This window comes from Pelophylax lessonae (assembly GCF_965119305.1).
Source record: "Pelophylax lessonae genome assembly, chromosome: 2".
In the NCBI taxonomy this organism is placed as follows: Eukaryota; Metazoa; Chordata; class Amphibia; order Anura; family Ranidae; genus Pelophylax; species Pelophylax lessonae.
Window position 1 is genome coordinate 256589973 of NC_138769.1, and position 14833 is coordinate 256604805.

Here is a 14833-nt window from a genome sequence, read left to right on the forward strand (position 1 = left end):
GTCGGTGCCTACAAACTGAGTTTTTCCCTGAAGACCACACTGGTGAAGCTTTGGAGCAGGGATTAAAGGATGCTTTCATAAACTGGAAGTTGGAGGAGGAAAATCTTGTGTGCATCACTACAGACAACAGAACCAACATTGTATAGGCCATATCTATAAATCAGTGGAAATGACTGCATTTTTCATTTCTTTGGGTTCTAGCAATCACAGGATGATCACATTTAGCGTAAATAACAATATAACCAAGCAAGAGGGGAACATAAGAACCCTAAACTTCAGAAGGGCAAACTTCCCCAAACTGTGCTCAATGATAGAGAAAATAAACTGGGACCAAACCCTAGGAACACTGACCACGGAGAAAAAAATGGGAGTACTTTAGGAACATATTAAACAATTGCATCGCACAGTGCATTCCTATGGGAAATAAATTTAGAAGAGCCAAAGCTAAACCTGGCTGGCTTAACCCTAATGTAAAACAACGTATTATTGAAAAAAAAAGGCCTTCATGAGGTATAAATCGGAGGGCACAATATCGGCTTTCCAACAATACAAGGAATCAAATAAGAAATGTAAATACGAAATCAAAATGGCTAAAATAATCAACTTCGAGAGACAAATAGCAGAGGAAAGTAAAATGAACCCTAAAAAATGATTGAATATATCAACAGCAAAAAAACGAGATCAGAGCATGTTGCACACATAATTAATAATGAGGGGAGGATGGTTACAGAGGACACTGAAAAGGCATCCGCGCTTAATGCCTTCTTCTCCTCAGTCTTTACACAGGAAAAGGAGGGGTACACTGACCATAACTGTATGGTTAGCAGTACTTCACAGGACTTGCGCTAATGCTAATAGAGGGTGAAATCAGGGAAAGGCTGGATAAAATTAACACACGTAAACCACCAGGACCGGATTACGTACATCCGAGAGTACTCAAAGAACTCAGTAAGGTTATATCTAGACCATTGTTCCTGATCTTTGCTGACAGTATTTTGACAGGAAATGTACCAGGTGACTGGAGGAAAGCTAACGTGATACCGATATTCAAAAAAGGGCAGAGGCATGTACCAGGAAATTATAGGCCGGTCAGCCTGACGTCAATAGTATGTAAACTTCTGGAGGGGATGATAAGGGACTATATCCAAGAGTTTGCTAAAGAGAACAACATCATCAGCAGTAATCGGCACAGGTTTACAAAAGGGCGTTCTTGTCAAACTAATCTGTTAACATTCTGTGAGGAGGTGAGCTGTGAGCTAGATGGAGGGAGACCTGTGGATGTGGTGTACCTGGATTTTGCTAAGGCGTTTGATACAGTTCCCCACAAACGCTTAATTTATAAAATAATGTCTGCAGGCATCGACCACAAGGTTTGTTCTTGGATACAAAACTGGTTAAAGGGGTGTGTCCAAAGGGTGGTAATAACGGGTACTCAGGTCTGGGGTGGTAATTTGGGTCCCCCAAGGCTCTGTCCTGGGACCAATTTTGTTCAGTTTATTCATAAATTGCATTGAGGACGGGATGAGTAGCTTGATATTAGTTTTTGCAGATGACACTAAATTAAAGCGGAGCTCCACCCTGAAAAAATGTTTTTTAGCTAAAAATACCCCCGGGACAGTCAGGGCTAGTGCATTTAAGCAACGATAGCCTCTGAACTGTCCCCTGTTTCACTTACCTTTTAGAAGAAATACTTACCTTGAAAATGTCTTGTCCAGCGCTGCCATCTCCGGTATGGGCAGCTGAAGCTGGAGTGTCCTCTTCGGTGAGGTTGGAGTCCCAGAATGCCCTGCACCGCCCCTGCTCGTCACTTCCGGTGCAGGCGCATCATCCTTGCACAGCTTCTGGGCATGCCCAGAAGTTGTTCAGGAGGGAATGACGCACCTGCACCGGAAGTGACGAGCAGGGCCGGTGCAGGCGCATTGACTCCTGGGATCGATGACGCTCATCTCCCAGGAGTCATTGCAAGGAGAAAATGGAAGGAGGCGTGGAGTATTGCACTTAGGGACTAAAAATATAAACGCCCAATACACTTTGGGGGGGGGGGGGAATCCCTGGGGGAATCAAAAACGGAGAAAGATCTGGGAGTCTTAGTAATAGCATGCAATGTCAAGCTGCAGCTGCCAAAGCCGGCAGAATATTAGCTTGCATAAGGAAGGGAATGTATTCCAGAGATAAATCTATAATTCTACCACTTTATAAATCACTGGTCCGACCACATCTGGAGTATTCTGTCCAGTTCTGGTCACCAGTCCTCAGAATGGATGTGTTGGAGCTGGAGAGAGTTACAAGATTGTGGAATTCTCTACCACAAGTGGTAGTAACTGCAGGGAGTATGGCTACTTTTAAACGACTCTTGGATGTACATCTCAAGGATCATAACATTCAAGGGTATGGGAAATTATTGCGTCCACACACACCTACACAGGTTGAACTGGATGGACTATAGTCTTTATTCAACCTCAACAACTATGTAACTATGTTTTGGTCATAGGCTTCATCTCGCAATGGAGAATACAATGAAGGACCCACGAATTGAACGTGCTGTGGGTTTTTGAAAAAGCTTGTCAAGTGTTTCAGCTACTGTTGGGGGAGGAAGAGGGAGCTTTCTGAGGCACAAAAACAACTCAGTTTACCAGACCACAAGCTCACAACAAGGTGGGGATCTAGGCAGGCTATGGTTGGGAGGATACTTGAGCAGCAAGCTGCCATCACCCATGACCTCTCTTCTGACTGCAAGGTTAGGCACCTCTTGCCAGCATGGAAAGGTCCTGGAGGCTGTGGACAAGACTCACACCCCACTGGCAGATTTCACAGATGGTCTTTCAGGAGAGCAGTATGCCAGTGTCTCTTCTGTGAAACCTGCACTCCGTCTTCTGTTTTGGCTGTTAAGGAAGATGACTCTGATCTTATTCGCACAATGAAATCAAAGATCATGGCGTATCTGGAGAAAAAATATCATGACCAAAAAACACAAGACCTTTTCGACATAGCCACAACCCTCGATCCCACGTTTTAAGATGACTTGCATCAATGAGGATAACAAACTGCTGTCCAGAACAGTCTAAAAGATGAAATGTCAAAGCTAACAAAAGTTAAGGAAAGTCTCCCTACAACTACTGTTAAATATATATATAAATGACTAAAATACACATATATAAAAACAGTCCATGTAAACAAATAAACTGTATATGTAAAATTTGGTCATAAGACAGTATAACCTATACTGGAAGTGATATAAAGTCCAGACAAATATACTGCAAAGGTTATCCACCCAGCCAATGAAGCCTGTAGTGAAAGAAGTAGAGAGTCCAGATAAATACACGTCCCCTTGACAACGTCAGAATGACGAAACGCATGGGAGGAGCTAGTCTAGCGTCACCACATCACACCCGGAAGTTCGAGGTCGGTCATCTTTTTGGTGGCACTGGGAAGATCCATTGCCGAAAGCCTCCAGTTCTCCACAGCGCTGTGTTTATTCTTATCTTTTGTGGGTGAGTGCATACCCTATTGTGTTCTGTCAATAAACTGTTATTGAGGTATTACACTATGGGCATGTCCCGTCTGTTTATTATCCCCCACTCCATGTGAGATACCCTGTGTGAGACATATGCTATCAAGATCCTGAGGGGAGCCTGTGCCGGTCTCTTCAAGTGTTTGGAAGTCCTTGGAGCAGTTGCGTTTGGGAGATAGGCTGCAGTAGTCCTTAACTACTCAATGTGCTTATCCCACCGCTTTCTGGTAAGAGGCAGTACATGGTGGTCAGGACCTCAGGCTGTTTGATATCATCTTAATCACCTGGGTGGATAACCTTTGCAGTGTATTTATCTGGACTGTCTACTACTTTCACTACAGGCTTCATTGGCTGGGTGGATAACCTTTGCAGTATATTTGTCTGGACTTTATATCACTTCCAGTATAGCTTATACTGTCTTTGACCAAATTTTACATATACAGTTTATTTGTTTACATGGACTGTTTTTATATATGTGTATTTTAGTCATTTCATTCCAGCTATATTTAACAGCACACCCAAGCTATTTGGTTTATGTGTGTAAAGGTTTTATGTGCTATAGCGCAACTCCCCTTTCTCTCTTCCATACCTATAACCTACCAGTGTTTGGAGTTTGTTGCTTTAGTCCTATAGGGGCGCGGGTTACATTTTCTTTTATATTATCCCTACAACTACTACTAGTAGTAGTAGCAGTCCTGCAAAGAACACTCAAAAGACCTTAGGTAGCTTTTTCAAAGCAGCACAAGGAAACGAAGGGCCACCAGATCCAGCCTCAGCCTCACAGCAACAAAAATCTGTAAGCTTGGCCTTGGAGCTACAGTCTTGCCTGTTCTTGGGCAACACTGACAGTGAAGATGATCCATTAGTCTGGTGGAAGGCTCACAAGGAGCAGTATCCAAGATTGTCTGCACTGGCCAGAAAATACCTTTGCATTCCTGCAACCAATTCCCCTTCTGAAAGGGTTTTTAGCCCAGGGGGCATTCAGGGGGCGCCATTCTGCACTAAAGCCACAAAATGTTGATAGGCTTGTGTTTCTAGCAAAGAACCTATAAATCGGATCTGACAAATATCTGAATGTTGTTTTTTTTTTGTTTTTTGTTTTTTTAAATGTAATCATTTATTTCACATTACATTGTTTTTCATTACATTTCTTTAAATTAGTTTGAAGCAAAGAGCATTATGGCTTGTTTTATTGCCATCTTGTTTGATAACCTAATGTTCAGAGGTTGTAAATCTTTAAAATAAAAAATATTTTTTAAAAATCATGATTCTCATTTTTGCCAGAATTGTGCAGCTCTAATATATATTCTATATATAAAATGGATATGCCATTATAGGAGAAAATTAGAAATGGTTTTGTTTTCTGACTTTCCTCTTTCTGGTTTCTGTTTTAGGTGCTTGGAAAGAATGCAACCTTCACATAGAGTTACTTTCCCTGGGAGCTCTCCTGTTGTCCGTAAGGGAAATATTGAGCCCATTGATATCACTGTGGCACAGAGGGCATCAAACAAGAAGGTAACTATATATAAGTGAAAGTTGTATTTCAAGTAATGTTTCAAGTGTGTGATATTATTATTTTAAAAATATATACTGTACATATACATATTAACACACGGACCAACCAGCTGACATTGTGCATTGTGTAAGGGCATATGTGCCATTTTGTTTGTATAAGAGAGATCAGGACAAAGGTGGTGAGCACATTGAGTGGGAAAAAGTCACCTAGAGGTAGGGTAGAGCTGCCCCAACTAGTGGAAACAGGTGTTTTCACCAGCTGAGAGAAGAGCCTGGCAGTTCTATGGTGTGGAGTGTTTCGATGGAGGGGTTTCTCATAAGTAACCTTTGTAGGTAATTGACAGCAGGTTATGCTGTTATCAGTAACTAGACCATTGTTTTTGGGGTTGAGATCAAGAAGAAAAGTTGTTTAAACTTTTGTGATAAACACTGAAAATAAAAGGTTCTCCTAGCGGGGTTGTGGTCTTCTGTGTGCCTTTGTGCGTGTTTGAATACACCCCCTTACATCTTAGCACCTGTGACACTGATCCAATACTAATGGAGATACAAGGTACCTCGGCACCACTCATTGAAGCTGTAACGGATCTTTGTACCCCAGCTGGGCACATCCGCCGAATCTGTGTCTCCTGTCCTCCAAACGCACCCACAGCCTGCAGAGAAGTCATATCCAGCCCTTAACCCCTCAATCACGAGACAATCCACACAGGTGTTGAGGGTTAACCATACAGAGCTTAAACTGTTTAATACATTCCAAGACAACAGTTTTACATACAGTTAGGGAAACTCCCCTTAGCCTTTCCACAGAAGGGGGGGAAGGGAACCAACCAATGAGAACTGAACATTTGTACATTTGAAACAAGCAGTCTTAATACACACCCCCTGCGGAGAGATGTCTCCAACTCAGACCATTGTCTGCCATGAATCCACACACTTAGACACAGAAACAGGAGGGGGGGGGGGGGGGGGGATGGGTTGTAACATTACATTACATTAACTCAATGCCATGAGTCAGTTGTTCAGAGGATGAATAAAGGGGAAATAAAATGCAATGTCCCAAACTCATAAGAAAATGACACAAAGGGGTTTACAATCCAGGAACAGGGTGATCCATCACCCATAGTGACGGCTAGTACCGTCACATCTCTTCCCCCCCAAAGGTAGACTAATCCAGGTACTAGACCTCCAACTGGTCTGTGCCTGAATTAGTCGGGTAACAAATCCCAAAAAGAGTCAATGTCTGTTTGCCTGGATAATTCGTCGGCGTTGCTTCCCAGGCCAGTAGTGGATGGTAAAGTCAAAAGGCTGCAGCGCCAAACTCCAGTAGCTTCTGGCCCATAGTCTGTCGGTAGGAGGCTTGCGCACAGTCCCCTCCAAAACACACAGTGACAGTGGGTTCTGTCACATTTCTCCCCTTTAAAAAACAGACTAACGAGGTTCCTGACCCTCAAATGGTCTGGACCTGCGTTAGTCACAAACTTCCACCCCAGGCAACCAGGAAAAGTAAAAGAACGACTCTGGCGCTGGGGAGCAACACCGCACATAGGGTCTCCCATGAATAAAAACAGCCGCTGCAGAGTGGGAACAGCTGTCTGCACTCCTCTGATCCAGGGCAGGGTTGCAGATATTGGGGGGAGCTGAATAATTCTCTGCCCTGATGCCAGCGCTTCCGCTGGTAGGGAATGTAGGCTGGTAGGGCTATGCATTTGGGGAGAAAAAGGTACTTGCTTTTCTCCTGGTGTAGTTACGAGCCGCTGAGAAGGTATCTTGCAGGGACTGTCTCCCGGATTCTTCATCTCTGGTTCTGATGCTGGGCAGAGACCATCAGCGCTCTGTCCTGTAGCCAGCGCTTCTGCTGGGGGGATGAACATTGGGGTAGTGTCCAATTGCTGGGGAGGGAGAATTGCTTCCTCTACTCCCGGTGGGGATATCTGCTGTTGGGAAAACAGCTCACGCAGATCCTCTCTCAGACTCTCCGGATCCAACTCTTTTTCTGATGCTGGGCAGATGCCAGGGGCACTCTGCCCTGTAGCCAGCACTTCTGCTGGGGCGATAAACACTGGGGTAGTGTCCAAGTGCTGGGGAAACGGCTCACTGAGGTCACCCCTCGGACTCCCTGGATCTACCTCTGAGGGTGGGCAGAGGCCAGCGGCACTCTGCCCCGTAGCCAGCGCTTCTGCTGGGGGGATAACCACTGGGGTAGTGTCCAAGTGCTGGGGAAACGGCTCACTGAGGTCACCCCTCGGACTCCCTGGATCTACCTCTGAGGGTGGGCAGAGGCCAGCGGCACTCTGCCCCGTAGCCAGCGCTTCTGCTGGGGGGATAAACACTGGGGTAGTGTCCAATTGTTGGGGAGGGAGAATTGCTTCCTCTACTCCCGGTGGGGGTATCTGCTGTTGGGAAAACAGCTCACGCAGATCCTCTCTGACTCTCCGGATCCAACTCTTTTTCTGATGCTGGGCAGATGCCAGGGGCACTCTGCCCTGTAGCCAATGCTTCTGCTGGGGCACCAGATGAGATACTCTGGACTTGCTGCTGATCACCATTTCCCAGCCTTCCAGCGCCTGTCTCAACTCCCCCTTCTGAGACCTTCATGCTATCAGCTTGTCTCGCTGCCTGGTGGACCTCCGGTGCGTTCCGGCATTCTAGCGCTCGCAGTGCCCTCTGTATCATCGCTGCTTCTTCCATTGCAGTTAGTACGGGAAAACGCAGGGTCACTCCTGGCCCCATTTGCTTCTCATCTTCATGACTGTCTGCTATTTCTCTCGGACAGTCCCAGGCAACGGGAGCCATGCCAGGCTGCTGATCACCGTCAAACAGCCGCTTGTAGGCAATCTCGAGCTCCCATTCCTGCTCAACCAGGAACTCCAATTCCTCCAGGTCACACGCCTCGTCGGGGAGGTCCAGCACCTCATCTCGGAAATCCAGAATGTGTTCCAGCCGCCACTCCTCATCGCTCCCAAAGTCTGGGTCTCCGTACATTTTTTGATGGAGCAGCCCCACGCCGCCATAGCCAACGCCTTCTGTTGGGCTGCCATCTGCTGTACCTGGCCACAGTTGAGCCGCGAACCACCGGAGGGCTCTGTAGCTGGCGTCCAGCCTCATTTCCTCCTGGACCAATCTTCCGAGCTCCGTCTTCCCTTCATCTCGCGGTCGTTCCCTCAGGAACACCTCTCGCGCACGGTACTGCTTCCGGTACATCTCTGTGGACGAGGGAAGGATCTTCCCCTGATGGTGCCGCTCGTGGCTTAGCGCCTCATGCCAGAGTTGCCGGCGGATCACATCCTCCCAGCCGAGCCTGGTGTGCTCTGTCGCTGGTCCCAGATGTTGCTTCCGCATGCCTTGCAGCCTCCTTCCGAACTCCGCTCTCATGCTGGCTGGTCCCCGTATCACTCCTCGGCAGCTGCCCAGATCTTGAATCCTGGTGGTGGTTTGGATGTCCTGGACTGCAGGAGACATCCCACCGCTGCCACCAATGTAACGGATCTTTGTACCCCAGCTGGGCACATCCGCCGAATCTGTGTCTCCTGTCCTCCAAACGCACCCACAGCCTGCAGAGAAGTCATATCCAGCCTTTAACCCCTCAATCACGAGACAATCCACACAGGTGTTGAGGGTTAACCATCCAGAGCTTAAACTGTTTAATACATTCCAAGACAACAGTTTTACATACAGTTAGGGAAACTCCCCTTAGCCTTTCCACAGAAGGGGGGGAAGGGAACCAACCAATGAGAACTGAACATTTGTACATTTGAAACAAGCAGTCTTAATACACACCCCCTGCGGAGAGATGTCTCCAACTCAGACCATTGTCTGCCATGAATCCACACACTTAGACACAGAAACAGGAGGGGGGGGGGGGATGGGTTGTAACATTACATTACATTAACTCAATGCCATGAGTCAGTTGTTCAGAGGATGAATAAAGGGGAAATAAAATGCAATGTCCCAAACTCATAAGAAAATGACACAAAGGGGTTTACAATCCAGGAACAGGGTGATCCATCACCCATAGTGACGGCTAGTACCGTCACAGAAGCCAAGGCAGGTTATCCAATACCAGTGCTATCAGGTACATTAGTACCACAGATCTTAAAATGTAACATTAACATCCCCCTTAGGGACTGAAGGGGAAAAAATGCAGAACATAGAGTGGGTATGTTGTGTACCCTAAGAACATCAAATCGATGGAACCATCAATGCTTTTATGGCAAATGCAGTCATCAATCTACTGTTATTTTGCCTTTCTATGATCACATTTTACCAAAGTTTTGGAATGTACATGGCATGACATGGCAACAAGACCCAGAAAGACATACTTCAAGAGTTGTTACAAGCATTTAAGTAGAAGCCAGCAAATGGTAAAGCTTCATTTTACAAAAACTCTTACGTTTAGAGACTTGCGTTGCGGTAGAAGCCAAGTAAAGGTAGTTCAGCATATAAAAAATCAAGCCTACTGCTCATCAAACCCAGAAGATGTGCAGTATAGTTATCAGCTCAGAATTCGCTGAAACCAACAGATCCCTGATACTCCTATCTGCAATTTAGATCATCAGTTCAGAGTTATCAGAAGTGGTCTTCGTGGAAGAGTTGCAACCAAAAAGCTGTTTTATCCAAGGTAAAACAAAGCCAAAAGAGTTGCATATGCAAGAAAACACAATGAATGCAGAGCAGAAAAATGTAGCAGGTGTTTTGGGCTGAAATACATTTGAAATATTTGTCTTTAACATAAGGCAGTTTGTCTGCTGAAGGGCTAGAGAATAGCATGTGTTTGAATGTCTACAGCCAGCAGTGAAGCATTGTGGAGGTTCCCTGCAAATTTGTGGCAGCATTTCTGAGAAGTGAGTTTGTAATTGGGTTATAACTGATGGCACCCTCATTGCATAGAACTGCAGGCAGTAGGATCGTGGAGGCATCTGAAGGGTGCCAACTTCATTCTACAGCATGACAATTTCCAAAGGCACACAGACAAGCTCATAAAGCACTATCTGCATGAAAAAGAACAAGAAGAATGAATGAATGAAACTAGAGGCATCGCCCCCACAGAGCCGAGACTTGAGCATTATTGATCCAGACTTTGGTCACTGGATGTTAGCCAAAGTGTGCACTGGAATTGCAACTGGTTCGCGAGGATGATTGGAACAACATACCAGAATTTTTTTTTATGAACTCCATGAATACCCTAGAGAATTGCTGCTGTGATAATGAATGAATCACCAAATATTAGAATATAGAATTTTTTTTTTGCAAAGATTTTATTGCCGTATTTATGCAGACGCATGTCAGTACAGATATCCATCTCAGAGTAACATAAATGAATGGTATACACTATCAGAGATACCATGCCTATTAGTACAAATGCAAAGTACACTGAAATTTTCCACATTTTGTGATGTTACAACCAAAAACGTAAATGTGTATTTTATTGGGATTTTATGTGATAGACCAACACAAAGTGGCACATAATTGTGAAGTTGAAGGAAAATAAATGGTTTTCAAAAAATGTTTACAAAAATATATATAAATTAATTGGCATGCATTTGTGTTCAGCCCCCCCGAGTCAATACTTTGTAGAACCACCTTTCGCTGCAATTACAGCTGCAAGTCTTTTTGGGTATGTCTCTACCAGCCTTGCATATCTAGAGAGTGAAACTTTTGCCCATTCTTCTTTGCAAAATAGCTCAAACTCTTTCCGATTGGATGGAGAGTGTCTGGTAACAGCAATTTTTAAGTCTTGCCACAGATTCTCAATTGGATTTAGGTCTGGACTTTGACTTGGCCATTTTAACACATGAATTTGCTTTGCTCGAAACCATTCCATTGTAGCTCTGACTGTATGTTTAGGGTCGTTGACCTGCTGGAAGGTGAACCTCCACCCCAGTCTCAAGTTTTTTGCAGACTCTTAAAAGGTTTTCTTCCAAGATTGCCCTGTATTTGGCTCCATCCATCTTCCTATCAACTCTGACCAGCCTCCCTGTCCCTGCTGAAGAAAAGCATCCCCACAATATGATGCTGTCACCACCATGTTTCACGGTGGAGATGATGTATTCAAGGTAATGTGGAGTGTTCGTTTTCCACCACACCTAGCATTTTGCTTTTAGGCCACTAAAGTTCAATTTTGGTCTCACCTGACAAGAGCACCTTCTTCCACATGTTTGCTGTGTCCCTCACATGGCTTCTCACAAACTGCAAACAGAACTTCTTATAGCTTTCTTTCAACAATGGCTTTCTTCTTGCCATAAAGGCCAGGTTTGCAGGGTGCCCGACTAATAGTTGTAATGTGGACAGATCCTCCCACCTGAGCTGTGAATCTCTGCAGCTCCTCCAGAGTTACCTCTTGGCTGTTTCTCTGATTAATGCTCTCCTTGCCCAGCCTGTCACTTTAGGTAGATGGCCATGTCTTAGTATGTTTGCACTTGCAGTTGTGCCATACTCTTTCCATTTTTGGGTGATGGATTAAACAGTGCTCCGTGAGATGCTCAAAGCTTAGCTTGGAAAAAAATGTTATAATGTAACTGTGCTTTAAACTTATCCACAACTTTATCCTTGACTTGTCTGGTGCGTTCTCTGGCGTTCGTGATGCCCAAGATCCATACCTGTGTGTTTTATTTCATGTTATTCCCCCTGTTTACTTTGCCTATATAATTTTTTTTTTCTTTCAATAATTACTATGCAGAGGATCTTTTAGCAATGTCTTTGTCAATTGTTACCACCACACTTTAGGCATCTATTGTGTCCTGTGAGTCAACCATCTGTTCCATACAGCATTTCTTCAAATTATTGTCTGTATTCTCTAGCTCTACAGTGCCTTCTTTTGGGATTTTATGTGATAGACCAGCACAAAGTGGCACATAATTGTGAAGTGGAAGGAAAACGATGAATGGTTTTCAAACTTTTTTACAAATAAATATGTGAAAAGTGTTGCGTGTATTTGCATTCAGTCCCCCTGTCAATACATTGTAGAACCACCTTTCCTGCAATTACAGCTGCAAGTCTTTTTGGGTATGTCTCTACCAGCTTTGCACATCCAGAGAGAGAAATGTTTGCCCATTCTTCTTTGCAAAATAGCTCAGGCTCTATCAGATTAGATGGAGAGCATCTGAATAGTAATTTTCAAGTCTTGCCACAGATTCTCAATTGGATTTAGGTCTTGAGTTTGACTAGGCCATTCTAACATGTGGATATGCTTTTGATCTGGCTGTAGGTTTTTAGGGTGGTTGTTTTGCTGGAAAGTGAACATACATTTGTGGTTGTAAGAATACTTTTTCAAGGCACTGTATATGTCGGTTTATGAAATGGTTTAGTATGCACAAGACTATAAAAGTCTAAAATATTTTTGTGTCCCTCTCCATAGCTATATCTTTAATATAACAATGCCTTATAAGCATGTTAATAGGTGGCAAGCATTCAGAGGACTAAAGATATTCGCAATAAATTCTGTAACTCTCAAGTGTCCTTGCGACTGGTGAGTGTCCTTGCGACTGGTGAAGTGTCCTTGCGACTGGTGAAGTGTCCTTGCGACTGGTGAAGTGTCCTTGCGACTGGTGAAGTGTCCTTGCGACTGGTGAAGTGTCCTTGCGACTGGTGAGTTTCCTTGCGACTGGTGAGTGTCCCTGCGACTGGTGAGTGTCCCTGCGACTGGTGAGTGTCCCTGCGACTGGTGAGTGTCCCTGCGACTGGTGAGTGTCCCTGCGACTGGTGAGTTTCCTTGCGACTGGTGAGTATCTTTGCGACTGGTGAGTGTCCTAGCGACTGGTGAGTGTCCCTGCGACTGGTGAGTGTCCCTGCGACTGGTGAGTGTCCTTGCAACTGGTGAGTGTCCCTGCGACTGGTGAGTGTCCCTGCGACTGGTGAAGTTTCCTTGCGACTGGTGAGTGTCCTTGCGACTGGTGAGTGTCCTTGCGACTGGTGAGTGTCCTAGCGACTGGTGAGTGTCCTAGCGACTGGTAGTGTGGTGCGACTGACCGGCTGTGCGATTGTGAGGGTGGTGCGACTGAACCGGGCTGTGAGACTGTGAGTGAGTGCGACAGGAGTGTGGTGCGACTGACCGGGTGGTGCGGCTGGGAGTGTCGTGCGACTGACCAGGCTGTGAGATTGTGTTGTGCAACTGAGTGTCAAGTGAGTGAAGCAGAGTACCAGAGGGTGAGAAGGTAGAGATAGGAAGCTAGGAAATAGCCACATAGTATAGTCTTAAATCACTGAATCCCCATTAGATTAGATTAGTAGGTACAATGCCCGGCGGGTGTGGAGATGTGACTCGGTGTACATCTTGTAATATGTATGCGTTCCTCAGACATGTGATCGAGGGCGAATACAAATGCGCAAAATGTAAGCACGTTGCTTCCCTGGAAGCTCAGGTCCTGAATCTAGGGAAGCAGCTGGCAACACTGAGACGAATGTCCATACCGGAGGAGAGCCAGGATCGTACCCGTCAGGCGCAGGCAGGGGTCTGCACAGAGGTGGAGCGGAGTATTGGAGGTGCAGGCATCAGAGCAGAGTAGACATGTGACAGTTAGGAAGGGTAGAGGGCAAAAAGGCAAGGAGGCTGATCCTGGACTGGAGCACCCCAATAGATACGCCCCGTTGTGTGATGTTGGGGAAACCAGTCAGGGACCAGCATTGCTGGAGCAGAGTGACGCCCCTAGCTGCCAGGGGAAGAACTCCTCCAGTGAGGCTGGGAGAAAGGGAAAGGAAAGACAGGTGCTGGTGGTAGGGGACTCAATTATTAGAAGAACAGACAGTGTAATCTGTGACAAAGACCGTGTGTGCCGAACAGTCTGTTGTTTGCCGGGCGCTCGGGCTCGGCACATCGCGGATCGGGTGGACAGATTATTGGGTGGGGCTGGGGAAGACCCAGCTGTCATGGTACACGTGGGTACCAATGACATAGGCAGAGTAAGACGGAGAGTCCTAAACGATTTCAGGGACTTAGGCGCTAAGTTGAGGACTAGGACCTCCAAGGTAGTATTTTCCGAAGTACTACCTGTACCTCGAGCCACACCAGAGAGGCAGCGGGAGATTAGGGAAGTTAACGAGTGGCTGAGGAGCTGGTGTAGTAAGGAGGGTTCCTGGAGAACTGGGCTGACTTCTCAGTCGGTCACCGGCTCTTTTGTAGGGACGGATTGCACCTAAATGGGGAGGGTGCAGCCGTACTGGGTGCGAGGATGGCCAAAAAGCTAGAGGGGCTTTTAAACTAGGGAATGGGGGGGAGGGTACAGATGTAGAATTAGCCAGTGGAAAGCAAGTTGCAGAGGGCAGAAATGGGGGCACTAGCGGTAGGGTGTACGGAGCTCCTATACCCAGGATCGGTATGGGGAAAAATCAGGAGGGCAACCTAAAAACATCAAATGAGGATATATGTAGCCGCTCAAAATTAAGAGGTTTGTATACCAATGCCAGAAGCCTGGCCAACAAGATGGGAGAGCTGGAGCTGCTGTTGTTGGAGGAGGACTTAGATTTTGTGGGGATAACTGAGACTTGGTTTGACAGCTCTCATGACTGGATGGCGACCATTCAGGGATATTCCCTTTATCGCAGAGATAGAGAGGGTAAAAAAGGAGGAGGGGTATGTCTGTATATTAAGAACAGTGTGCAGGTAAATATGAGGGATGATATTAATAATGGAGCTAAGGACGAGGCAGAATCCCTATGGGTAGAGCTTTAAAGGGAAGGCACAGTGGGGAAGGTAATATTGGGCGTATGCTATAGGCCCCCCAACCTGAGGGAGGAGGGGGAGGCGGACCTCATTTTACAGATAGGATTGGCAGCAAGGATGGGAAATGTCATTATAATGGGGGACTTTAATTATCC

General features: G+C 45.9%; 1 protein-coding gene and 1 pseudogene across 2 annotated transcripts in view; both read left to right on the forward strand.

The window, feature by feature from the left end:
• EIF2D (eukaryotic translation initiation factor 2D) overlaps window positions 1-14833 on the forward strand; it is a 130367-nt gene that overhangs the window by 89451 nt on the left and 26083 nt on the right. Inside the window, exon 13 of the mRNA XM_082246737.1 lies at window positions 4906-5026. Within this exon, the coding sequence (XP_082102863.1) occupies window positions 4906-5026 (121 nt within the window). The remainder of the gene's footprint in view (window positions 1-4905; window positions 5027-14833) is intronic.
• Window positions 2872-4563, forward strand: LOC309546657 (zinc finger BED domain-containing protein 4-like; annotated as a pseudogene). Its single transcript has 2 exons — window positions 2872-3118; window positions 4137-4563. The product of its transcript is annotated as a zinc finger BED domain-containing protein 4-like (transcript).